General features: G+C 36.9%; 3 protein-coding genes across 7 annotated transcripts; 2 read left to right on the forward strand and 1 right to left on the reverse strand.

Moving 5' to 3' along the window:
* Window positions 1-655: 655 nt before the first annotated feature.
* On the forward strand, window positions 656-2,277 carry LOC131309910 (valerianol synthase TPS1A-like). The gene is made up of 2 exons (XM_058336614.1): window positions 656-901; window positions 1,885-2,277. The coding sequence occupies exons 1-2, from the start codon at window positions 824-826 to the stop codon at window positions 2,197-2,199; spliced, it is 393 nt and encodes a 130-aa protein (XP_058192597.1). The 5' UTR covers window positions 656-823; the 3' UTR covers window positions 2,200-2,277.
* A 4,268-nt stretch (window positions 2,278-6,545) lies between these two features.
* Window positions 6,546-7,950, forward strand: LOC131309584 (valerianol synthase TPS1A-like). Its single transcript, XM_058336199.1, has 4 exons — window positions 6,546-6,703; window positions 7,123-7,199; window positions 7,273-7,336; window positions 7,827-7,950. The coding sequence occupies exons 1-4, from the start codon at window positions 6,546-6,548 to the stop codon at window positions 7,948-7,950; spliced, it is 423 nt and encodes a 140-aa protein (XP_058192182.1).
* A 3,465-nt stretch (window positions 7,951-11,415) lies between these two features.
* Window positions 11,416-26,155, reverse strand: LOC131309911 (ubiquitin-like-specific protease 1D). Of its 5 annotated transcripts, none has more exons than XM_058336615.1 (14): window positions 25,635-26,153; window positions 23,010-23,061; window positions 21,694-21,785; window positions 21,335-21,591; window positions 20,152-20,200; window positions 17,624-17,703; window positions 17,462-17,497; window positions 17,227-17,322; window positions 16,488-16,584; window positions 15,861-15,955; window positions 14,481-14,603; window positions 13,843-13,957; window positions 12,542-12,649; window positions 11,416-12,452 (listed from the first exon to the last, which is right to left on the reverse strand). In XM_058336615.1, exons 1-14 carry the CDS (start codon window positions 25,956-25,958, stop codon window positions 12,285-12,287), a joined length of 1,692 nt encoding a protein of 563 aa, XP_058192598.1. In that variant the 5' UTR covers window positions 25,959-26,153; the 3' UTR covers window positions 11,416-12,284. The 5 variants fall into 5 exon arrangements, with proteins under 5 accessions (XP_058192598.1, XP_058192599.1, XP_058192600.1 ...); XM_058336616.1 differs by having other exon boundaries at window positions 21,335-21,588; window positions 25,635-26,152; XM_058336617.1 differs by having other exon boundaries at window positions 12,311-12,447.
* Window positions 26,156-27,233: the final 1,078 nt, after the last annotated feature.

Below are 27,233 nucleotides of genomic sequence, written 5' to 3' on the forward strand. Positions count from 1 at the left end.
TTTCGTCACCAAATAGTATCTCTTTGATCATCACCAAATTGAACCTTTTTAGCAACGAGAAAAGAATCTTGTCACCCAAACATACTACTCGTATTTGGCAACGAAACTCACAATTTCGTCACCCAAAAGTACCATTCAATGACGAAATCTCTTTTCTAACCAAAAGATAACACATTTAGAGTCAAAAAATTTATTTCGTCGAGAATGGGTACCTTTTGGCGGCAAAACTCAAAATTTGTCATCGAAAGAGTAACTTTGGGCAACGAACTTGGTCTTTCATCACCAAATTTAAGACTAATTTATTTTTTATTTTAAAAAAATTTATACTATTAAAAAATCTTCTTTCCTCTGATTTTTCTACTTTGGTCGCTTTTAGTGATGAAAGCATGATGAAAAGTTTCGTCACTAAAACTACCAATACCCTTTTAACGTCTACCTATAGGTGATGAAATGTGGTGACAAAATTTGGTTCTTTAGCGACAAAATCATTTCGTCACCCCATGTAATTTTTCTTGTAGGATTAATCAGAAATAAAATAAATATAGATGAAGTTTGAAGGATAATTTAGTTAATTAAGCTATTTACAGAGATAAGCTTTATCTGGTGGAGGCTGGGTTTCATCCTATTTAAGGAGAGTTATTAGCTCAAAACATTTGACAAACCGTCACAAACGATCAAGCTGTTGTTCTATCAGAGAGAGCTTGAATCTTCTTAAAAGGACTCGCGATTTTAGCTTGAATATTCATTCGCGTAAATTGTATTGTTTTTTTTTCCTTCTTTCACCAACGACAATGGATCATCTCTATCTCTGGAAAAGCCTACAATGCCTCCTCGCCCCTTAGGGAACTTTCCCCTCAGTTTATGGGGAGATCGATTCTCCGCATTTACTTTAGATACCCAGGTATTTCAATATCATCTTTCTTGCATATGCATGCTTCCAGACCATATTTGATGCCGTTCGCACCCATTCCCTTTAGTCTTTGTATATTCTACGATATATATTGATTAGTAAAATTATTTTTTCTTGTTAAAGAAAACAAAGGAGTATTTAATTGGTTAGATCACACAACTCTGATGGGTGTTCGGACAAATAAGCCATTTTGGCTTATTTTTTGTCTTTATTCAAATTTTTTCGTATCACTTGGCTTATTGTCATTTTTTTGGGAATTATTGCATCCTCACGTCAAGAGGAATCTAAAAAGTAAAAAATTTTGACCGAAATCCAATTTTTTTTGAATAAAGACGAAAAAAAATCAACAAGCCAATTTTTTCGTCTTTATTCAAAAAAAAATTGAATTTCGGTCAAAATTTTTTACTTTTTAGATTTCTCTTGTCGTGAGGATGCAATAATCCCCAAAAAAATGACAATAAGCCAAGTGATACGAAAAAAATTTGAATAAGGACAAAAAATAAGCCACTGTGACTTATTTGTCCGAACGGGCACTAAAAGTCAACTGTTACTTGGGTTACTTGATGTGCATTGCCAAAGCTCTGGATTTTCAGTGAATGAAGTAAGGTAATTAGCATAGAAATTCAAGTGGGTCTGGAGGCCTCTCTTCTATGATGCTTTTGAATTTTGATTTTGTGGGTGTGATATATACCACGGTATATATAGCAGGAACCCATAATGAGTCGGTCACAAAGAGACGAACTAGAGAGGCTTTGGACCCTTTATGTAGGTAGTACAGATGGGAAAGATTTCCACATTGTTATGTAGCTACATAGATGTAGTTCAATGTCTTTCTAATTCACATTTTCTGTGGAATCAAAACACTGGAAAATGAACAAAAAGACACTCCTATACATTATTATCTGCGGTTAGTATATGTTGAAGGATTCTAAAGCTAATTGCATTTTCGACATTGCTATATATACATGACGCAGTTACTAGGAAAATGCAGTAAAGAGGTTGAAGTGTTGAAGGAAGAAGTGAAGGATATGCTAGTACTAGATCATGACGATGTTGGAGGTGGTAAATCAGGAGCAGAGAAGATGGTTCTGATCGATGCACTTGAACGCCATGGTGTTTCCTACCTCTTCCAGAAAGAGATTGAAGAGCTTTTGGAGAACATGTTTCCAAAGTATGAGGAATATTATAGTCATGTTTTCCATGATAATTTGTTCATGGTGTCACTTCACTTTCGAGTTTTTAGGCAACATGGCTATGACTTGTCTTCCAGTAAGCAACCCTTTTTATAGTTAAAGAAGAAAAACGATCCAATGACATATAGAGTATTGTAAGTTTCTTAAAGCTAGAAACCATTTTTTGGATCAAAATAATGTGGCATTTTTTCCAGATCCCTTCTTCATCAAGCCCAAACTTTCAACACTGAAGCTAACTTTTAAAAATGACGCTGCCATATTATTTTTGATGAGATCAATTGTCTCATATTAAGAACTTTCATTTGTGAATCACTCTTTATTAGTACATGAGTGCTGCTATAGGGACAGACGGGTCCGGCACCAAAATCGTACCTACGGCCGCGTCGGGCTGTCTCCGGCCATCGAACGACCGATCCGAGCAGTCCAAAAATTTAAAAAAAAAAAACCGAGTGGGCTTGCGCGGGAATCAACGGCATCCAACGATGAGGTACAGAAAATTGAGAGGAGGTACAGTCGTAGGATTCATAGCACTTGTAACTAGTCCGGATTAACCTGCTCTATTTGGAGTTCTTAAAAACGTTTAATTTTATATTGAAAAAAGATACCCCGCAAGATGTGAGACCCTTTGGTCGCCGTATACCCATGCGCAGCGAATAATGAGTTTTGGACCCCCATTCCCCCGTTCACATGGGCTCCAACGATGCCCAGGTTCGTCCGCAGAAAGTATTTTTCAATCTAACATCGTTTTTTTCATTGTTTGATAAAAGGAACAGTGCCCGAATTAGCCACGGTGTGCTAATCACCCCCACGATCCTACCTATATAACTACTCACACATTATTAAACAAAAAGTAAAATAAACCTAAATTGCATCATGCTTTTTATCGGAGGTAAAAAAATAAATAAAAGATCTAAGTTGAACAAGGATCAACGAACAACTTTTATAAAGAATAGAAATTAAAACAAGTTATCGGAATGCGAGTAATTAAATAAAGCTTCAAAACTTGAATGAAAAATAACTCATGAGAAACCTAAATAATATTCGGAACAAAGAAATCCTGTTGCAGCTCGTTCGGCAGCCTCGTCGTGCGTGATCCCAAGAAGAATCACGGCAACCCCCGTTCTTTCTTCTTTTCCATGGGAATTAATCCCCTTTTTTCCAAGCTGCCGCAGTCCTTCTATTTTCGTCCGTCAAAACCTTTTTACAAAAGCTACTGCTGAGGTCATTGCTTATATAGGGTAGACATCATTTTATTACACAAAGCTCCTCGAACTTTGTATAATAATAACTCACAAAATTTACTTTAAAGCATTTTGCACTTTTAACCCCAAACTTCTTCAAAATCTTCTTTTTATCCAAAGTCTCGGACAACGGGCTCGAGCAACTTATAAATATAAAAACGCATAATAAAAATCAGTTAACAAAAATAAAAGACTAACAAAAATAAAAGACTAATAAATATAGATTGGAGAGCCAAAATATGTATATTTTGGCACTTATCAGACACCATACTAGATTATTTTTCCACTTGAAACCAACCCTTTCCTCGTCAAAGTTAATACTTAAAGCACCACCCATTACAATTTGATGACCACACTTTACAATTTGATGACCACACTAGATTATTTTTTCACGTGAAACCCACCCACTCCTTCGAGAAACATTATTTGGTGGTCCAACACTCCTAAATACAACACATTTCCATGGAATATTCCGCCAGTAAGCATATGGATCCCGCAAAAATGTATGGTGTTGTATAAATTAATCTCATCCACTTCGAATTGTGAGTATCCTTTATGATCATTAGAAGATCCTCGATGGTAAATTGATGGGTGTTGTGTAAAATCCTAACTTCTAAATTCTAGTCACGTGATCCAAATAGGGACTCGACACTCTAATTTAATTCTAATAGTTAGTTAGGCTACGCGAAGTGTATCGTGATCCAAATGAATGTGTGAATTCTAATTTAATTTTGTAAATACTAAGGAACAATTGAGTTACATCTGATACATGGTACAAGTTATTCTATATTAGGATTTTGCCTTGAAAATTGAACAACGCTACAATGATCCTCATATTTTTATTTGTTTATGTTGAAATTATGAGAATTTTTGGAAACCGGAATTTGTACGCGAACGGACTAGAATAGCGACGATCGGGCGCGAAGCGCCACGTGGTGCAACGCGGTGCTTTGTGGTGGCATGTGGCATGCATGGGTGAAATGGGTGCTGATTCAACTTTTGAATCCACCGAAGTATATATAGTCTTGTATAAGGATATTATATTAGTTAATTACACTTACTTAGTAATTTGGAAATCAACTCCACCCCTCTTTTCTTCCACCGTTTAGAGAGAGAGAGAGAGAGCGCGTGCAGGAGAAGGAGGCGGCCATTTTTCTCCTTTAAGATCTGGTCCAGCCGTGGCCATCACCGTTCAACATCAATTTCTTTTCGGAAGTCAAGGAAACTTAATCAGTAAATTTGAATCCTTCTATTCTTCATTGTTCTTGATCCCTACTCCTAATTTTTGAGCCCTACACCATAAAACCCATTTTATAATCTCAGAGGATACTTATTTTTGACAAAGGATCAGATTGCTTGTTGAGTTCTAGGTCCCATCCCCTCAATTTATACTTACATATTCCAGAATTGTCGGACAAACTCACAGGAGTTACTATTTTTGACGTTTTCTTCATAATTAGAGTATTAAATGGATAAATATTTCATGTCATTTAAACTACATTTCATTATGGTCCTTTTCAAATTTCAATCGGTGAAAAAAGTTGAGAATTGGATTTTTGTGGGAGATTTGGGAACTAATTGTTATTGGTCCTACAGGGGTGTCCTAATTTAGACTAATTACTTAGCCATATTTTTGGGTTAGTGAGAATCAGTGCGCTTCTACTTAGGTATCAACTCAATGGAGTAGTTCGCACGCGTGATGAGCTAGACGCTACTTTTTGGTGAGTTGCGCATACCTTAATTACATGTATTTTCTGAAATTTTGGAATGAGATGCCATTACTTGATTTTGCTGGAAAATATGAAATTTGAACTTCCTACTTGGTTTAATTGATGTTAATGCATGCAATGGCTGGTTTATAAATCTTTTGAGTTTCAGTTAAATTAGACCATGGCAATATGTTTTGGAAACTTGAATTTTACTGATTGCTAATATATGCTCGTGATAATATAATTCATTCGAACGGTGTCCCGAGCGCTTGGGGACGGGTAAAGATACTAGTGGCGTGAAGTAATAAGGTAGGAGATGCAGCCAGGCATCACTGGGTAATGATATCTTACAACTCTTCAATGGGGTCGCTCCCCAACCGACTGGCAAAAATACTGTTGAATGCTATTATTGCTCAAAATTGTAAAAGTTGAAAGAGAAATGAAAAGAAAAGGGTCCATCTTTTGGACCAAAAAAAAATGAGCTTGCGGGCTAAAATGCATGTACCGGATGTTCAAGGAAATATTTGGATTGTTGCTTTGAACTGTTTTATAATGTGGGGTATTTCCATGGTCAAACTTGTAACTTTAGTATACGTTTTTCACCCGAGCTTCGGCTTTTGAAAATCTTTTTCCAATTTTTCAGGTTAAGATAGATTGCAAGTTGTGGCTGAATGAGGTGTTAGAATAACCGTGGAGAATCGTGTATTGTCTAATGGTTTGTAACTATTATACTTGTACACTTAGAAGCTCTGGATTATTTTATTTATTCTACGCTTCCTCATACTTGAATTCTATTGTTTAAAATGACGCCGATGTTAGAAATTCCTAAACTAGAATATAAGCAGGCCTTCGGCGGCTTAACACCCGCTTGGCCGGTCACGACTTCCAAGGTCGGTTTTGGGTCGTGACATGTTGGGCCCAAGACTATTGAAAATTACTCCTCTTTGTAACCCTTAGTAAAAGTTAAGACACCACATAGAATAAAACGCAAGCGTAAAAGAAGTATTTGATATTATCGACAAAGAAACTATCATACAACATTTCAAAATGCGGAACCCGTTGAATTCAACTGTAGAAGTTCTTGAGTTTATTTTAGTGTGGGTGAAACTGAAAATAAGATTATTAGAACATACCTTTTGATATCTTTTATTGTTTTAGTTGAAATGCTTGTTGAGCTTTTGATGTGTTTTTTGTCAAAATTAGATTATTAGTTGTCATTACCATTGATTTTTTTTATAATTGATACTCCCTCCGTCCCAAAATGTTTGTCCGGTCCGCAAAACGGGGTGTTAAAAATAATTCAATTTTTGCAAGAAAAAATCAAAAGTTTTTTAACAACTTACTAGATATCAATGAGTATTTTTAATTTGTGAAAAAGTTTGAATTTTTTCTTGAAAAAATTGCATTATTTTTATCACTCCATTTTGCGGACCGAACAATCATTTTGGGACGGAGGGAGTAATAAAATATATGCTTATAAATAAATGACCCCATGGTTCCAAAATCCTGGAGTCGCCACTGCCTGTACCAACCACTCCAAAGGGAAATTCCAAGAGTTGAAGCTAGGCATTACATTTCTGTTTATGAAAAGGATGCTTCTAGGAATCGACTACAAATGTTACACAAGGAAGAACTCTGCCAGATCTCCAGGTATTTTGTGTGTGCTTATTAAAAGAAAATATGTTGTGTGTGCGTATATGTTATTTATATTTGGCAATGACACCGGTTAATCTAAACTCTGTTCAATCTTTTTTGTTTCCTAAATGAAAAATAGAAACAGCTTATCATAAAAGATAAACAACGAAATTGGGAAAAAAAAGAAGATTAAAACATTGAGAGCGCTTTGAACAGTGAAAAGATTGCCGTTTCAAAAAACAAAACAGAGAAAAGATTAAATGCATGCTTCTCCTTTTCAGGGTGCAACCATTCTGCTTCCAGGCTCATTTTACCCACACACTCACTCAACAGAAGAAGATTAATTCTTTTAATTGGGGTGTACCATGGGCTCCCTGTAAGTGTTTTTTTGTTTAACTCATATGCAACCATGCATTCTACTTACATATATTTAGGTGGTGGAAAGACTGGGACCTACGGCCACATATTCCTTACGTGAGAGACAGTGGAGTGTTTTTTCTATTCTACAGCAGTTTGTTTCGAGCCGCAAAACTCTCTTGCCTGTCTGGTTCTCACAAAAATTATAATAATGATATATGTTCTAGATGATATCTATGAGGCTCATGGTACCTATGAAGAACTCAAATGTTTCACAAATGCAGTGCAGAGGTACTATTGCTAGCTATAGAGACAAAATTAAAAAATTCGCTTTTTTTTTTTTTTTGTTCTTTTTGGATCCATTTTGATAACTTAGTTTGGCTATTTTCGGATCCTTTCTGGACTCACCTTGATGATCCAAATGGTTCACATCTTAGAGCTATTCCGAGGACATCGACCTTTAGAAAAAGATTGCAACACTGGATTTGATCACAATGCATTCACCTTTAGAAAAAGATTGCAACATTGGATTAGAACCCATTCATATATCAAAATAAATGCGGTTCGAAAATATATCAATCACTGCTCGATCAACATGATTTTTAACGCGGTTGATGATCTTTGATAAGTGCTGGTGGGACCCTTAAATAGTGTTGTGATTTTTTCTATGTACTTATGAAGATGTAAGAATGGATGTGTAAACTTTGGAACATGTCTAGCACATTGCTCTTCCCTGAATATAGGTGGTATGATTGTGTGACATCAAGTGCTCGGGTGTTAGGTGTGACATGAATGCGATTGATCAACTCCCAAAGTACATGAAGCCAAACTACGAGGCTCTCTTAAATGTTCATGATGAAATTTACCAGGAGATGGCAAAGAAAAAATTAAACTACGGCGTCTAATATATTTAGAAGAAGCACAGTATGGCCGGCTGCCCTAAATAGTTCTCTCTATTTTTTAATTTGTTTTTTATTTGGGACAATTAATATTGTTTCATAAATATTTTACAAAAAAATTCACTTAAATGACATTGAAATGGCAGTTTTGTCGTTAACTGGCAACTTGATAGTTTCTTTTAGAGGAACTGATGATGAAGCTCATGTATGCACAATTCCACCAAATCATGAACAAATGGGATTAATTTGATATTCTCAAATCCAGCCTTACTAGAGTGTTAATTTCCAAGTCCCTCCATCTAATATATGTGCATTTTATTTTTATATTTTCATATATAATATCCTTTTAATCACATAAATTGATTATCTACAACCATCATAATAAGTTCAAGTTTTAAACTTCCTAAGCATTTTTTTTTTTTTCGGATCCAACAATCAAAATTAAAAGTTGTAAGTTTCTAGCACAATAAGTAAATTACAAAACTATTTAACATAACTCAAGTGATTGACACATTTGGAGAAGAAAAAGAAAAACTAATGAATAAAATTACAAACAATGTTCAAGATTTTGCTTAAGTTTCTTATTTTATTTAGTAAAGTTTATTTTAACTTGCAAAGCAAAAAAAAAAGTTTATTTTAACTCAATTCTTCTTGATTTTTATTTTTCTTTGTCCTTCATTCAAATCAGTACAAAGATGTAATAAGATGCTACGACGTTGACACCGAGTGGTTAAATAAAGGATATGTGCAAACAATGGATGAGCATTTGGTCAATGCTGTAGTAACCATCACATCTCCATTGCTCACAACGGCGACGTTTGTAGGGATGGGAGAAATCGCAACCCCTGAGGCATTCCAATGGTTACAATCAAAACCTAGAATTTTCATGGCCTCCTCAACAATATTCCGAGTTATCAATGACATACAGAGCTGCAAGGTAAGCATATACAATATACTTTTACAGAAAACTTTTTAAATAATGTTACTAATTCCCACATTCTTTGCATAGTAGCAAAGGATCTTCCAAAGGATCCTAGGGGAAGGAGGGAATTATGGAGTGAACTACTACAAGCCAAAATCTTATCCCAAATACCCTGGTGCATAGGTGGTGATTTTAATGAAATCAGACTAATCAAGTTGAAATCAGACTAATCAGCAAGGAGCCAACCTAAAGAATTTAATTTTTTTACAAGAAATAACAAAAAAAAAAAAATACAACACCACTCCGATAAGTAAAGCCTAAACTGTAGGTTAACATCCAATGCTACATCGTTCTTGATAATCAACCCACAGTTAATACTAATTAAAAAAATCTTGAGATGGACATAAGAATATACGTGAAAAGTCCCTAAAATGGGTGAATCGAGAACTTTTGTTAATGTCTATTTCCATGAAAATTTTACTACATAATTGTGACTCCTCAAAAATTGAATTATGATCTATTTTTTGGATCTACGTTCACCACACCCCAGCTTGATTGCCGTAGTCTTAAAACCAACAAGTCTAATGGTGCCCTCCGAACCACAAAAGATCTTCAATCATGTTGTCGATCTCGAATCCTCGAGCACAAACCCACACCTAGGAACCCTCTGAATGAATTTGCTCTTGCCTTCTCTTGAATGATGGAATACGAAATCCCTCTTAAATTGTTACAGATAAGAAGAATAAAAAATGCATACTTTGACCAAGTGTAAAAACGTGCACTAACGATAAATCGAAGTTTATAAAAAAATGTTTGAATTTTTGAACTTTTCCTATTGATTATTTTAAAAATTAAAAAATAGTCATTTATACTTGTGGTATGTTAACACTACAAGGCGGATCAAAAAAAAAAAACACTACAAGGATATATAATAATAAAGGTTCTGCTAACAAGTGCCCCCGGGGCACAAAATAATTCATTGCGTGTTGTGATTGATGTGGAGCATTGTTCCAAGAGCTCTCAATAACCTCTCGTGGAATGATAATATGTACGCGTTTCGAAACGGATTGAAACCAAAACCAGTAACATAAATCCACAAACCAGACCATTGAACACAGATTGTAATTCTTTGAATCCTGGACCACCCACATTAGATACATCAAGTACAAGCATCTCCAATGTCACAGTACATTTTGGTTGGTATACTTGTTATATTTCTCTGGATTTTAGGTTGATTGGAGCTACAAGGAACGCACCAGGTCTATCCGACAAAAACAATGACGGCGGAATTTCCTTTCCAAACAATGCTTACTGCATTTTGGTTGTTAACTTGCTTGACTAATTACATCCTTGTAATAGTACTCCATATAATTAGGATTTATTGTTACAAGACTTTGACATATCTATTGTACATAGACATAGACTTTACTATGCACAACATTTACTACCCATAAAGGAAGGACTATATCACACATGCTATGCAGACTTTCCTACTAGTACTTTACACCAACAATAAGTGGATACAAACACAAAGTATGTTAGGATCGAGAAATAGAGTGAGTAAAGGCAAACACAAGACACAAGTAATATTATTACTCCGTAGAACACTGGCTTGAACTAACTTGATTATTACAATAGGCAGAACCCTCCTTTTATAGGCGTAAGGAGGGAATATTGACATTGATATTTACATCATGGCTTACGTACAAACATTAACTTGCTTGACTAATTACATCCTTGTAATAGTACTCCATATAATTAGGATTTACTGTTACAAGACTTTGACATATCTATTGTACATAGACGTAGATTTTACTATGCACAACATTTACTACCCATAAAGGAATGACTATATCACATCGGCTATGCAGACTTTCCTACTAGTACTTTACACCAATAGTAAACATCAATTATACTCCTTATAATAGTACACAATAATAGTACACAATAGTAAATTCCAATAATTTTGAATATTTCCCTGGAGGAACTCTGAAAAACTACCTCATCAGAAGCTGGAGAAAGAAATTGCCGTTCAATCTGGTCGTGCAACTAGCACGCGACATCGTCAAATGGTAAAAAGCCAAATCTTCCATTTCAGGAGCAAATAAAAACTTCATATGTTGAGTTACCTTCATTCCCTCTTGATCAACGACATCAAGGCTTATTCTGCAGCTTTCCGCCTGGGGGTGCTTGAAAACATGCTTCTCGTGGGAGAGGACAAGTAAATGGAAATTCATTACACATTTTTTGAAAAGATAAGAATTGATAAGTCCCTTGATAGTACAAGAAGGCAAGTTTCACATTGGGTTAGAAAATGCCCCATTTTTTTACCCTTTATGTCCATAGCATTGTATATGACATCGATTTTTATTCAATAATACAAAGATAGTTTTCTCTAATGAAAAGAGAGAACCAAGAAATATCACTTCTCGATTGGAATTTTCCCTACTACGTTGCATGAACACAAATTACAATTTAATCGCTGCTATGTTTACACATCTTCAGCATAGTTTTATGCAGCAACTAAATTCCGCATTTCAAAGAAACTAGAAATCAAAGGGCATATATTCCAAAATGTCAATGATATTTACACGCGTCCAAGTCCTTCAGTCAGAAAAAACCTATTTACAATCATGGATTAGTGGAGAATCTGAGGAGGGAAATCAAAACGTAACCGGGGAAAAAAAATGATGACAAGATAATGAAGAGAAATGACAGCTTCCGGCCCCTTGGCAAATCCTTCTACAAATCTATGATTCAAACGCAGCCAAAAGGAAATTGGAATCAAAGCACCTCCCACCTTTGTGTAATCACATTATAGAGAAGTGTATCTGGGAAACAAAAGCATCTCCAGTTTGTTATATTTCAGGCAACAGCAAACAGAAAATCTGCTTCCATGACTGTCAAAGTAATGAGCAGTTTTGATCCAAATACTGATAATGGAAAACAAACTGCAGCCATCACCCCCACAGAATCCTGAATTCAGAATTGGAGATTTTCTTAAGCACGTAGAGTTTTGACATTTTCTCCTTTCACCGTCATTTACAAAAACACTTCGTCAAAGAAGTAAGGCATGACAAAACATGAAGGGAAAAAGCTGTATTCAGTGACCCCTTGTCTTCCTCCTATACATTTCATGAAGCGGTTTCTAAAGTGCCTATAAACCTCATCAGACGGTATGAGATGACATCGACAATATGTTCACCAGCCAGATGAGCATCCAATTTCAGGGCCACTACTATTTTTTTTTTGGATAGGCATTCAGGGCCACTACTTGTAAGTGATTCCAAAAATTTTCTTGCACGGCCAATTCACCGTCAATTCTTGAACGAGTGAAAGTGCCACAACGTATTCCCAGTATCTAAAAGAGCTATACAGCTGATGGAGCACTGAACTCCAAATTTTGGACCAACCTACATCAGCAATCTATTGTCTGCAACCTTTCTTCTTGCGGACCCACGGAAGAAGGGTCCTGATCCGAAACACAATTCTGTCTTGTTGCATTCCGGAATTCATCCAAGAGTAACTTCCGGACTTTCTTTCTCAAACTAGAGGCTTCTTCAGGTTTGAACCACTTGTTACTAAACTGATAATCAGACAATGATGGACAATTATAACGCTGAGGCAATTTAGGAAGCCAATTAAAATTTCAAGGGGGGGCGCAAAATACTCTACCATTGCTAAATCCTTCTTTTTCAGCCTTCGAGGAGCCACATCGATGAAACGTTCCATGAAGTAAAGAACAAATAGACCACAGTCATAGTCGTTTTTCTGTTGTGGTACCTGGTGAGAGAATGAACGGAATACGACAGAAAAGGAGCCGAAATCAACATGACATATATTTCAAGGTTAGTTTCGCCACCCTATAACACTATAACAGTAATAAAGAGTTGAAATTCTCGATCAATCTGATTCTCTTGAAACCATCAGCCCATAAATTCATAAACAATATAGAAATGGAATTAAAGTTTTCTCAAACCCGCTGTAGCCTATTGGTACTCGGGTCTTCTTTTTTGGTGGCCTACTCGCACTTAGTGCTAAAAGAAACAAAGTCTGTTCCTCGAACAAAGATAGTTTAGGGCCAAAAAGGCCATTAGGCCCATTACAAAGTACATAGTGTGAATGAGCCTAACGGAAGAATTACTTGAACAACATGGCATCTATAGGATTTGAGGCTCCTTTCTCTTGCACAACAGGCCCACACTACGCTACTACGGAATCACTGGCATATTGGACAAAAGATCAGGCATCATGCACTTAGGCACCATGTTCACACTGATAGGGAAAGGGAAGGAGTACCCCATGGACCCCAATGAGTTAGACATATATGGTCCGGGTGGACATTGGTTTATTTTATCACTGTCTATTTATATTTTATGTTTCTACTCTGTCATTTTAGTATTTTAGATATCTAGATTAAGTTTATCCTTCCGTCATCTTTTGGAGAGCCTATTTAAAGGACTCTTCTCATTATATTCATCGCTTGATGAACTATATGAGATTTCCATTATGGTTTTGGTACAGCATATCATTTCTTCCTTAGGCACAGATATATCTAGGGGTCCTTACGCACAAGGATGCCTACGGTTCTTCTCTTTATATCTTGATCTTAATCATCCTGTATCACACCCACTCACACGGTGCAATATAACTAAGATGTTAAGTGTATAATGAACATGTATACATACAACTGTTAGCAAGTTCTTCCAAGACATTCCTATGACACATGATGGGTTTTAACTTTGAACTATTACATCCACTGTGTTGTATCCCCAACTTTTACATGACCAAAATAGTTCTACTGTTCAATACACCACTAACAACTACTCGCAAGAATTCAGTTACCCTATCTCTCAAGTTCTGGGCAATATCTCCCAGGCATAATTTCTTATTAGTTTGATAAGAAAACTTTTTGAAAAGGGGGAAAACAATAGGCATAAACTAATACCAAATTTCAGGCAGCCAAGAAAGATTACCGAAATTGTTTTTCCCTCAATTCTACGAGGGAGATTTTTCCATATTCTGTCTGCAATTGGAAGATCTGAAGGAGCCTCTTCTCCGTTCAAATAATTCCACTCTTCTTTCAAAAAACTGCAGATAACAGTTCACTTAATTCTTTAGTTCAAACATGCATCGTATTAAGAATGAGTTAAATGCAAACTTCAGTAAGACACTGGTTTCTATGTTTTCAAGAAAGCTATATAGTTAACACTTAACAGTCATGAAATTACACAAGAAGCATTAACGAGTAACAAAGTTTTCAGACAACACAAAAATAATAATAATAATAAATTGCTTGAAAATGGAAGTGATCTGCTTATGCAACAGAAACAAGAAGAGAGTAAAACGAGGAATTATATGTTCTAGTTCTCACTTCCCATAGTCAAGTACCTTGCAGTTATAAAATTGTCGGAACTGTCTATAAGCCCGTACACAATGAAACTCCAAACAGAAAAGGTTTAAAGAAGCAGCCACTTGTCCAAGTATTTCTCATCTGAGAAACTTTTTTCCTTCCCCAGCACAAAAATGTAAAACCTTATACTTCCTGTAGCTGAAATATGTGTCATTAATACAACCACTGGTAGCTACACTTCAAAGGTTTCCTAAGTCTCACCTTCTAATCTTGTCAAAAATTAGGTTACTAGAGTGAAGTCCAAGCGAGTCCAAATGAAGTAGGATGGGTCCTGATTCATCTTCCTTGTCTGGGATGCAAATAATCACCAAGCTCCAATGAACACTGTAACAGGACAAGGGGGTGGCGGGAGAGGGATAAAAGCACCGGAAAGAAGTAAATAAGTACTAAATAAGCAAAGAAACATGGGAAAATAAATTGAAACAGAGTGAAATACTTGTAACAAACTTACACTAGCTAAACAAAGAATGTATACACAAGTAGCATAAGTAAAAGTTGACCACTCTTGACTGGTGTGACATGGGAATACTCTCTTTTGTATACGGGTACCATCCCCTTTAGGATCTTTTATGTACATACTTTGCATTCTTAACAAAACAAATCCCAAAACTAGATATTGACACCACAAAGCAAGAACTCCATTAAGAAGAGTTCCATGAAAGCATTGAACTGATCTCCCTACTAAGATTTAGCACAGTGATTTTGTTCACTACCTAGAGAATCATTGACTACACTGTAACCTGCAAATTTTCTCTTTTTCTCCATTTCCCTCTTTTCTGGTAAATATATAGAAATGTGCGCTGGTCATACCCACAGTAGTGCAGACAAGCCACTACCATACCAAAAATCCTGTGGCTAGCTGAAGTGGCCAGAACCCAGGACTTCCCATAAAGAGGTCTTAGGATGGAATTCAAGGGATGGACCACTAACTAATTCAAGTTCTCACTCCCCTTGATGTTGCTACCCCCACGGGCCACGGCTTAGGCCCTGTAAATACCTGGTATGTGTGGGACGGTGGGGGACCACCGACTAAATATGCCCAAGGGATTAGTTGGGGCAAGGCCTCGGACACCCTCGTTGGCCAAAGTTGTGGTTTTTGTTAGCAACTATCTGAAAAATAGATGATCAGTATGGAGGATAAACAACTATTGGAACAGCCTAAATCAGATCTCCAGACTTACAAATATGGAAAATAAATCTCCATCATTATCAAGATCTAAACCTCATTTCCAGTAAGTGAAAATGAAAGGTGGCATAGATATCATAACTTAGTGCCGGGTAGGGAAGACATTATTCTATGTTCATAGCATCCCAGTCCCAGAAGAAGTTTCAACTATTACTAATGTTTTTACACCAAAAACTCCACTTGTTAATACCAGCAGCATGTCTTTCAATGCAAGTCATTTGTGTGTGAATCTATTTCTTTGAAGAAAAGCACCACTTCAATTAGCAGCATTAATAGCCGAGGATCTTTGTTCCATTTAGTAGCTCTTCATAAGCACAAGACCACATGTCAAAAGTATGGCTCCAAAATTCCAAACCATCTTCATACAAACTTAATTATTAACACAAAAAACTTACGTTTCATGTATTGGAAGAAGTATATATGCTTTATGAAAAATATCGACACCTTTCCACCACCTCCTGAACTTGATAAAATAACTTTGCTGGTCATTCTGTCACAAATCATCAGAAAATAAAAGTTACTAATTAAACCAAGACACAGGATGCAACACAAGCATTAAAAAATATGTTAGTGCATGAAAGAATTATGTAACCTGTATTGTTTCGATGACACAATGTCAAAAGAGGGAAAATGTTCAAGCTCAGTTTATCAGCCAAGTTTTGTTACCATGACGTTCGAAATTATCAGGGTTTTCCATTTACCCTCTTGGTGTGGAGAAGTACTGAAAATAAAAAATAAATAAAAGACTCCTTACACCTAATTATTTACACTAGGAGGAAAGTTGGACACCCTGGAAAAATATTACAACACGATGAGTGGACACTAAGAGACAACCAGAAACTTCAAAAAAGGAAAGCTTAAAATGATGCATTTGTCTTTACAAGCTACTGTTACTTTTGCCTTTGGGAAACATTGGTGTCAAATAAGGTCTGGTAAGGTTCACAGCATCCTGTATTGGAATCAAGATTTGAACTTGGAGAATAAAGAATGGATTTGGAAAAAACTCCAATAGGAAGAGGTACCTTTTTCAATACCGCCTCTTTCAGTTTGTTGTAGAAGTACGTGTTGAAAAAATGATAATCACGTCTTGCCCTAGTTGGAGAATTCCGCTGCAGATACCTAACCAAAATAAAGCAGAGAATTAGTATCCACTATAGAAAAAGAAAGAACATGTGATTCTTATTCTCTTATGATGAGCAAGAGTATTTATAAGTGTGTGGGTAATAAGTATGCAAGTCAAGCGGAGTAGACTCAAAGTATATTATGCAAAATCAGGAGCGAGTCCATCGAACGTAATCTTAAATTCACCGGTTCAATCATTAGACTTTCGGAGGGTTATCTTGTTCTAGGCATTCAATTTGTTGTAGAACATTACACTTGAGCAATACTGGCAGTGGCCATGACAGCAATCCACTAAGAAGTAGAAACCATTTCATGGTTCTGTGAAACTGTTTAGTTAGCTGTAACTACGTAAAGGGACAAGTAAATTCATTTGGCCTATTTTCTTTGTTGAGGTTTCAGATTTTCTTTCATTCCCAATTTCCGGTTGTGAGTTCCCAGGCGGGGCATCCATTATGTATACCAGACTTGAAGAGAATGACTACACAAAGAAGGATTAGAAAAAGAATAAAAATAAAATAAAACTCTCAATTTTATCCTCAAACTCCGGAAAAACTTGAAAAGGACAAAAAATGTGCCAAAGCCTCAGAATATCCCCTGGCGACATCATCAGATTGTCTTGAAATAGATCTGTAGACTTACCGAATGTAGAAATTCATAATTGTTGATGACAAATAGGCTTGTGGATTAAGGCATTCCATATCTGAGTAACAAATTTCTATCGACTCTGGATCATCACTGTCTCCACAGAAACAAAAAAAAATTACAAAAGAAGATGCAGATTATCTCATGGAGAAGTTTGTCAAAGAAAGACAAACTCCACATTATATTTTAGGTTGTAGTATAGCTTGAAGTCAAATGGAAAAAAATAGTATACCTTGAAGGATAGTAGATCTTAGAGTCTTTCATGATGCTGAAAAAAAGGTGGAAAAAGTCGTAACCAAATAACTGGTAAGTGGTTACACCGAACAACGAAACAGCTAAGAGAAACATCAAGGAAAAAAGCATATCAGGAACCCAAGCAATAAGTCCCATTTACCATTCATCTGGTTCATCTGCCAGCTCCACGGACTCAGATAGTTCAGGCTCCTCCTCATCTACTAGAACTACAGTTTTTCCCTGTTTGAATAATCATGGCACAGATTCAATGATTTAGATCCATAAACTATAAATCCAATAAAATTTGAAAAAACCTAAATAAAAAGTCGTAAACTATTACCTCCCCAAGGGTAATTAAGAACATGTATACATAAACCACAAGAACACACTTTTTCCAGAAAACAAACAAGCCAACATCATGCAAGCCAACAGGAAATTTTCCAATAGAACCCAATACTCTCAATGAACAGGTGCAACTTAAGAGGCATAAAATTGCCTTGTACTATGCTCAGCATGCACAATGATGATGTACCAGAATCCAAATCAATTGCAGAACAGAAGATTTGAATAGTTTCCATTTCCTACTAAAATTACTAATTTGCAATCACGGTAGTAGTTGTTAAAGCTATACACTAGTAGTGTGGTACCTCTTTCTATTCTTTATACATCATTAATTTCTGGGACGGGATTTAAAGTTAAAAATTCGGATTGATTACTGAGTAATCAAACATATGAAGCATTGCACAAGTTTTCTTGGTTCTGAGGAGTTACAAGTTGATGGAGCATGTAATTTGGAAAATTTTCAAAATACCCCCAAACTTTGACCTCAATGTGTAATAGACACCCAAACTTTCTTAAACTTCAATTTTATACCTAAACTATTGTTCTGATATTCAATTAGACCCCCTACCGTTTAAATCTGTCAAATTGCTTAGGGATTATGCTGAGTTTGACTAACGGTTCTGTCAAAAATGCTGAGTACAACAAGTTTGACTAATCTCCTCCACCTTTACCCCTGTGTGTGTGCGTGCGCGCGCAAAACAGACAGCCATCAGAGCACCTCAAACCCTAACCTGACTGATGAACCTCCCCAAATTTGACAAAATCCGTGAAAAAGCCACACTCTGTTTCTTTCTTCTTGTTCTTCGTTCCTCTTCTTCATTCGGTTTTCTACCCTCTTCTCCTTCACCACCATGACCTTGTCCGAACAATCCCTCAGCCCATCAGAAACCTAAACTTGCTCGAAGAACAAATCTTGAACTCCATCCAGCTCATTGGAACCCGGCAGGTTCCAGTTGTTTTTGAGTTTAACCCTTCAAGCTCCAATCAAGTAAGGAACCTGGCAAATCTCACTTCTCCTCTCAATGTGGATATCACTATCCGGAATCAGAACAATATAGGGTTTCTTAAAAAAAATACTAGGCAGATGACTTCTAATTCTCAGAAACCATTCCACTATTAACACAAAAGATGGGTCTTTTTTTCCCCTTCTTTCTGTCCTTCCCAGAAACAAGAACAAAGCAAAATTCCCAACATAAAAAACAGAACCACAAAATAAATACAAAGGAACCAATAATATGGTATATGTAAGAAACAAAACCAAACCTTTGCGCCACCATCAAAGGAATTTTAGCGACATAACCTCGTGTACAACTTTTTCTTACACAATTCTGTTGGGAAAAAATTATCGAAAACTCAACAAATTAGGTAGTCATAATTGGGTGGCAACTTGGATTCCCAAACAAAATCTGTCGACGAAGCACCATGAAAAGCCCGGTTCAGAACCAAAAGCCTACAAATCTCAGGCGGATTCAAATAGATCAGAATAGAGACCACGCAAACGTCCAACAAGTCTCCGAGACTTGGCTCCGGCGACGGCCTGTTGGGGGAAGAAAACCCAGTACCCAGAGAGAGAGAGATATGCACGGTAAGTGTTGAGAACATAGAAGATGACGAGAAGGAAAAATCTCCGTTCATGTTTTTTTAATTGTTCACCTCTTTTTCTTTTTTGTTTTGTATGAGTTTAAGTTAAAAGGGTTAGATTACTTCATTAATATACATGTGGCGCCAAGTGTCAAAAATTAGAGGGCCACATGCTTGATTTGGCGGAGCCGTTAGTCCAGCTCAGCGTGTTCCGTAACCAATTTGACAGATTTAGACGGTAGGGGTCTAATTGAATAACAGAGCAATAGTTTAGGTGTAAAATTGAAGTTGAAAGTTTGCATGTCTATTAGACATTGAGGTCAAAGTTTGGGGGGTATTTTGAATTTTTTCCCATGTAATTTTATTCCCAATTTAAAGGTTCAAGCTTGGGGAAGCTTACCATCTCTTTTGATTTCGTCGTCAAGGAAATGAAAGTCAGTGACCAAACAGAGATCATATTTCATAACTTACACAAATAGAAATGTTTTTGGTGCACATACACATTATGAATGGTTGTGAAATCCTGCTTTAAAATTAGATAACAGACGGACAGCATCAATTATTGAACATTTGAAAATGTATTATATAGATATAGATATAGATATAAATTCCAAGGCAGTCCCAGACATAGATCAAATTCAAGCACAACCAATAGCAGCATACAGTTGTTCAGAATTTGCATTTCCCCTGGGCCAAAACAATGGAAGAAATAACAGCGAGAAGGAAAGAGAAAATATATCAAGAAGAAAAATAGGAAGAACTTACATTCCTAGGCCTCACGTTATTTGAAGACATGACTTGAGACGGCTTCCTCCTAGAAGAACAATTGAATTTTATGGAGGCAATCATTAGAAACTGACAAAGGAAAATACCAGGAAAAACAACCATCAGAGAAAAAAGAAATGGCAAATTCTTCTACGTTGAGGAACGAAACATATAAAATGAGCATGCAATTCCTCTCTCTTTAATTTTTACCTATTACATCACAGAATCAAATACTTGTTACCACAACTGGATTCCATGCAATTAGCATGAGGAAAAAAAGAACATTATTAGAGGGCAGCAATCAATATGGGCCAACATTATCACAAGTCACAACTAAGAGAGTTCCATGTATTCTTTTTTTCTTTTTCATCCTCAAGTTCCATGTATTCAATCACTGAAATATAAGGCTTTACGCTTTCGGTTCTAGGAATATTTACAGCTTAAAGAGAGTATAATTACGTCTCTGTCAATATTGAAGTAAACAAGCCACAAAAGGAACAAGTATACTTCCAATCAAGATCAGCAAAACATTCTGAAATATGGTCCAACTTAAACAAACACACAACCCCGTGTGGCTAAAACTTCACTACCATAAATAATCAGACAAACTGAATACTACTGAAATGAATAAAGAAATAGAAACAAAGCAATGCATGACATCAGTGCCCTTACAGCATCTCCAGCCCTTGCCCTTTTTTTTTTTACTCAAAACCAATAATTGAGTAAAAATCTGTTAAAACTCACAACACTCCCTTAACTCAAACCTAAAACACATCAAGGTTTACTCAATTTTTAACTCAAATCAAGGGAGACTCAAATTTTTACTCAAATAATTGGAGGCTATTTTCTCCCTCTCAAATTTACAAATATGCCACTAATGAAGCTTTACTCAAACTTTTGCTTACATTTGGCTTAACTAATGAAATAGTTCATATCAAATGAAAGTTTTAATCAAATTTGAGTCAGGTACAGGTAAGGGCTAGAGATTCTTATAAGAATGATAAACGTGTCAGTCAGCCACATAAGAAGAGCGGACATTTATGACATTTACCTACATTAAGAACAAAATTGAGCCAACACAACTGGAACAAAATCCATCCATCCGGGAAGAAATTGAAATAGAATTTACCTAAGGAAAAAAGAAGAAAATAAAAGTGATGGAAAGAAAAGGAAATAACCGTACTTCTTAGACACAAAGCTGGATACTTTCCCCTCCGAAATACGAGGGGAACCAGTTGAAAAATGTCCACCATTTTGAAGATAATTCAAGCGTACGCGTTTATCTCCATCCACAGACTGGTTGGTAGGGCATTGAAAAGGTGATTGCCGTGAAGATAGTGTAGTCATTGGCTTCCCCTTATATTGTATTTTCCCGCGGTCACATCGTCCCAAAACTGAAAGCTCGCTTTCAAAGGCATTCACCGTTCTACTATTTGTCTGCTACACAAACAAATAAGAGTTAAAAGCAATTACATTCATTGGTCAAAAGAGTCGCAACAAACCAGGAAAGTAGACAAAGTCAAGTTCAGCAGTCCACCATACGTTTTTTCTGTCCAACTTTTTGGAGAAACGAGCAGTGAATAGAGACTGCGAAGATGGAAGAGAAGCCTCTTGCCTAACACCATCTGATGCACCTACATAACACATTTAGGTCCTTAATTGAGCCATTCATAGCAGATAATATGAGTAAAAGTACTGCCCAAGAAACTTAGTGTTCAACACAGAATCTCAAGTTCACCAAATGTCTGGATCCTTAAACGTATTCTCTAATTATGGAAAAGAAATAAAAGGTTCACCCATGACCCGAAGAAGTTGTTTAAGCTCATTTTGGATAGAATACTCAAAGTTTGAATCACAAACTTATCTAAACCTCCTCCCATTTCCCAAATATAAAAAAGTCTTGCTCTATTTTACACAAGACAAATATCTTTAATTTATAAAGAAAAGGCGTTATAGTCACTCAAACAGCACAAGTGCACACGAGATTGTCATAAGGGAAATTAGGTGTGCCCAGTTAAATAGCATAGTTCTGATAACTGTCACTCAAAATCAAAACATTAGTACACTGCATGTATCTTCGACAAACATATTTTTTTTGGAATTGAGAGGGGGAAAAGTACACCAAGCCTAACAAAATCGAAAAACTAGGATGATATGGGGACAAAACCAATAATTCTTAGACCCACCAGAATTCTGACAGTATTACCTCAACCGTAAGGTGTCATGTAAATTCAACAGCTTTGTGCTATTACAGTATGCAGATAAATTTGGGTTGATCACCTCATCCTTCCCTTCCCTTTCTCTCTTTCCACTTTATCCCCAGAAACAAACAAACAATAATGGCCAAGCCCGGTCTTCTCGACTTTTCTACTCATGCATCATGTTTTGACGAAGATATCTAAAGGCTGGGAGGGGAAGAGACTGAGAAAAGAATGAGTTTAAGGCAATCACAAAGCCAGTAACAAGCATATTCCACCCTGTACCCCTAGTAATTAATGGGAACATTTTTTTAGCAAAAACCTAATTTCAGGGCCCAAAAAATTTTGAAGTTGAAGAGGCACTTCTTGCATTCTGGTAAATAATAATCCCTAGTTATTTTCGGGTATAGAGTTTTTTTTGGAACTATTGAAGTAGAAATAACAAAAGTACCCATCTGCGTGAATTTACCAAATATTCACTTCCTACTTTAGCTTTCTAGCATGAGAGAAGGTCCCAGTCCAGAATACGATTAGTTTAATATTTAGACGCAGTTCAACTCACAAAATTGAGTAGCCTATGACACGTGGTTTAAGGCCGGCACAAACATTGACAGAAAATAATGCATAAAAATGCCGATGAATAAGCAATCAGAATCTCACTGGTAACATTTGGGCCGTTGGATTCCGTGATTTTTTCACATCCATCATCATCCTGAGAAAGTCAAAAAAAAGCACATCAGTAAAACGTCATACATCTGTGCTAGTGTGGGTATTAGAAGGGCCATATTCCTGTGCGTCCTCATTTAATTTACAATTACAATCGAAACTCCCAAATGATATAAATAGGAAAGAAACCTAACCAGACCTCTAACTTGAGAAACACCCGCCTCTAAAAGGCATCTTACTTATGTTCTTATAAGAGTAAATTTCTAAAGTTCATCATGAGAATTAAACATTGTGATAATAAGGACTAGTTATTAGGCTTCAGAAGAACGTGTATTCATGTAGATGAGTAAATAAGGTGCAAACTGAAACAAATTTGTACGCATTGAGAATTAAACATTGTGATAATAAGGACTAGTTATTAGGCTTCAGTAGAACATGTATTCATGTAGATGAGTAAATAAGGTGCAAACTGAAACAAATTTGTACTCATGGAAGTGTAAACATAAATAGAAAAATTCATTAGATACATTTGCTGAATGTAACCAGCATTCTAAATTGTTGCATTACTTAATAAGCTAAAACAGCTCCACCCTGTGAAAACCATAGATCAGACCAAAACATTTCTGACATTCTAAGTTGTATTGTTTCCAGCCTTTCTAATCTAACATATTTCCCAAGCAGTTCAGAAAAGTGACTAAATCAGAACAGTATCCCAAAAATATAATTTCATACTGGAATTAAAGAAAACATGACCCCCATAAAATTTCCAGATTGTATCATGCTATATCTAAATAAAAAACAAAACAAAACCAAAGAACCAACAAAACTTAAAGAACTAGTATGAACCAGAGTTGTCAAAGGCGCGCCTAAGCACAGAGGCGTAGGTGCTGTGACTCGCATGAGTAGAGGCACAACCAAGTCGCTAAAGGCACGCACCTCTTTCAATTTAATCACAACCAGTGGATCAAACATTAGGTTAGAACATATTTACCTTTCGGCTTTCGGTCGTTGTTTCTCTCTGTCTCAGACATAGCAAACGAAGCAGAACAGCAGCAAACAGTTGACTAAACAGCAGCAAACAGTCGAAGTCAACTGTACCCAGCCGCAAACAGTCATAGTTTGTTGATTTTGACAGTTTAGTTCTTCTCTATGCGAGAATCGGTGACTATTTGACATTTGGTGGATGTTTTTATGTATCTTTTGGTTGATATGCTTTCCAAAACTCATTGGCCTAGTGTTTATTATTTGAAAAATAGGTGTGTGCTATTTTTCCTATTTTTTTTGCACAGGCGCGCCTCGCCTTGCGCCGCTCACCTCGGGCACTACAAGACTTTGCGCCTCAGTATGCCTTTCGCCTTTGACAACTTTGGTATGGACATCACATGCAAGACACCATAAACTCGCAAAAATGGCTTGATCCTCAGCAGCCTGTGGGGCAACTCCTACTAGACCCCAAAAAAGCAATCGAAGAGCAAATTGCACACCTATATATACACATGCACTCGTGTCAGGCCGCGTATTTATCTGGTCTATCCTTTCTTTTCATGACAAATTGAGAGAATCATCACTTCTGTGATTGCTCTCCCAACTAAAAGGTTAGCATTAGCCCTACATCTACCTCTCTCTCCCTCTCCCCAAATCATTGGACATTGGATGTCCAGACTCTACACAGCAACGAACTTCAAGCCCACAATGACCATGCAGTTATCCCGAAAAATGAAACCTCCTGGCTGCTTAGTTTAAGTGCACATAAATTGGTTCGTGCCACTTTGATGTACACAATAAGTACACAATTCATTTAACCTGTTCTGTCATGATTCATGAAGTAGTGTTACACTGGATATTTTACCCCGATACGAACTTAATTTACTAATACAACACACACATGGGTTTGGAAGTCAGAATTTTCTTACCTTCCTCTTCACCCAACTCACATTTAGCATTTCCACTTTCATATTACTTTTTCTTCTTCACAGAACTGTTTCCGTCAGTCAACATGGATGAATCAGAAAATAAGGCTGAAACCCTAACAGGCCCTTTTGATCATGAGAAAGGGGGAGAAAAAGAAATGATTGCGGTTTGTCCAACAAAAGTGGACCACTAAAAATTCATTTTCTTTCTTTGTTTCTCATCCCTCCTCAATCCTCACAATTTCTCAACTCTTTTGATTATCCAAACAAGCGGTAGAATTCTCCTTTCTTTTCTTGTCTTTTCCCACCCTTTCTCTCAAAGCAAAGGGGCAGTAAACTAAATTCCTCCTGTTAGATTTCTTGGAGGGTTCCAATCTAAAACCAATTGACAAATAGGTGGAGCAGCCTCTAGAATATATTAACTAAGCTTAGCCAAGCTTTGGTGGCTTTACTTATCCAAAAAAAAAGCTTGGGTGTCTTTAGATGAGCAATGTGGGATAAAGTCTAACACTACCCAAATTTGGTTAATATATTCCAAAGTCACTCTACATATAGCCAATTGGTTATGGTTGGAACCCTCCAAGAAATCTAACCCCTCCTACCAAAATAGCTAACGTAAATACAACAATGCCACCACATCGAAACATGAAACCTAGCAAGATAATGAATTCAACGCTATTTAAACCCATGCAACTCGGAGGAAGTGAACCTTTTCCAGGCGACGCAATCTCCGGCGGTCTAACTCGTCCTGATAGCGGTTGATGTTGGCCCTCATCTTCACCCCGCCGTCGGGCAAATTGAGACCAACCGCTTTCAGCGTGCGCCCGAACTTTGCGATGGCCTCCTCGAGCTCTCTGTCCCTCATTTTTAGGAGCTCTTCCCTCTGCTTCTGCTCCACGTCGTCGTCGACGATGGTGGTGGCCACCTCCGGGAGGGGCGGCTCGACGTCGTCGTCGTCGTCCTGACTAGCAAACAGTTTTTCAAAGTCGAGGGGAACCCCTCCTTTCTTCTTTACCTCTTCTCCTTGTTCCATGCCTCTGCCGAAACCCTCGACGCCGATTCCTTTTCCGATGGAAACGTTCGATGTGTGTGATTATGTATCTGTGCAACTCTGTTTGTTTCCCAAATGAGAGAGAGTGAGTCTCTCAGTGAGGAGAGAGAAAGTGGACTTCAACGAAAAATGGGAAATTTTTTTGATTCCGAGTTTGTGCATTATTAACGCCCTCTGTGGCGAGGAAAGGCCATATGAGGACAGGAGGCTCCTCTCCAGTTTTGTAATCATCCAGTCAGTTTTCAAAAAAAAAAAAAAAATCATTCTACCATCACACTCAACTACATACCCAATCACACACTCACACTCATAATAGAGGTTGAACCCGCACATACTACATACCTAATGATGTATGTGGGATCCACCCCTATTGTGAGTGTAGATATGTATTCAGGTGTGTAATTGGACGAGTCCTGCTACATACACAGCAGATTTGTGCACAGATTGTGCACAGATTTCGTTGTGGGGCCCACCACGGGTCCCGCAAAAATCATCCGAGCCGTTCATTAAATGTAAAACATTTTTTCAAGGGTCCCCGTAAAAAAAAACCTCAATCCGATACCAATAGGTGCTTCATCCAACCATTTAACTTTTCATTTAGATTTTCGGATAATGAAAAGTTATATGGTTGGATCGAGCACCTATAAGTATTGGATTGAGCTTATTTTTTACGAGGACATTTGAAAAAATGTTTTACATTTAATGAACGGCTCGGATGATTTGTGTGGGACCCGTGGTGGGCCCCACAACAAATCTGTGCACAATCTGTGCACAGATCTGCTGTGTGTGTAGACTTTCTGTAATTGGACATGGTGTTAGAATTATTGGAAGAAAAAAAGAAAGGAAGGGATTAGACCGTACCGTCTTGTCCAGCCTGTTTCCCGGCCTTTTCACGAGTCCGTCAATCCGTTTTGATGATTGAAAACATTGATACATTAAACCTCATCGAGAACATTAGACAGTTCAAAATCCCAGTTAATCAGATTGTACCATTTAATCTGTTTTTAAAACGCATTTTTTTTCCTCTCTAAAAATATGGGTTTAAAAAATGTGGGGCCATCCAGACCCAAAGCCAAGTCCTTTTTTGAAGAGGAGCCAAACCCTCCCATTTTACATTTGTTTTAAACTTTTGTGGTCCGTTTCGACTTATAAAGTTGATCGAATCCATACAAGCTGTTAATGCGTTTGAAAAATCATTCATGTAAAATATCAACTTTGTTTTATGATCCGCAGTAAAATATCAACTTGATTGATCAA

The sequence above is a fragment of the Rhododendron vialii genome, chromosome 12a (assembly GCF_030253575.1).
Source record: "Rhododendron vialii isolate Sample 1 chromosome 12a, ASM3025357v1".
Lineage (NCBI taxonomy): Eukaryota > Viridiplantae > Streptophyta > Magnoliopsida > Ericales > Ericaceae > Rhododendron > Rhododendron vialii.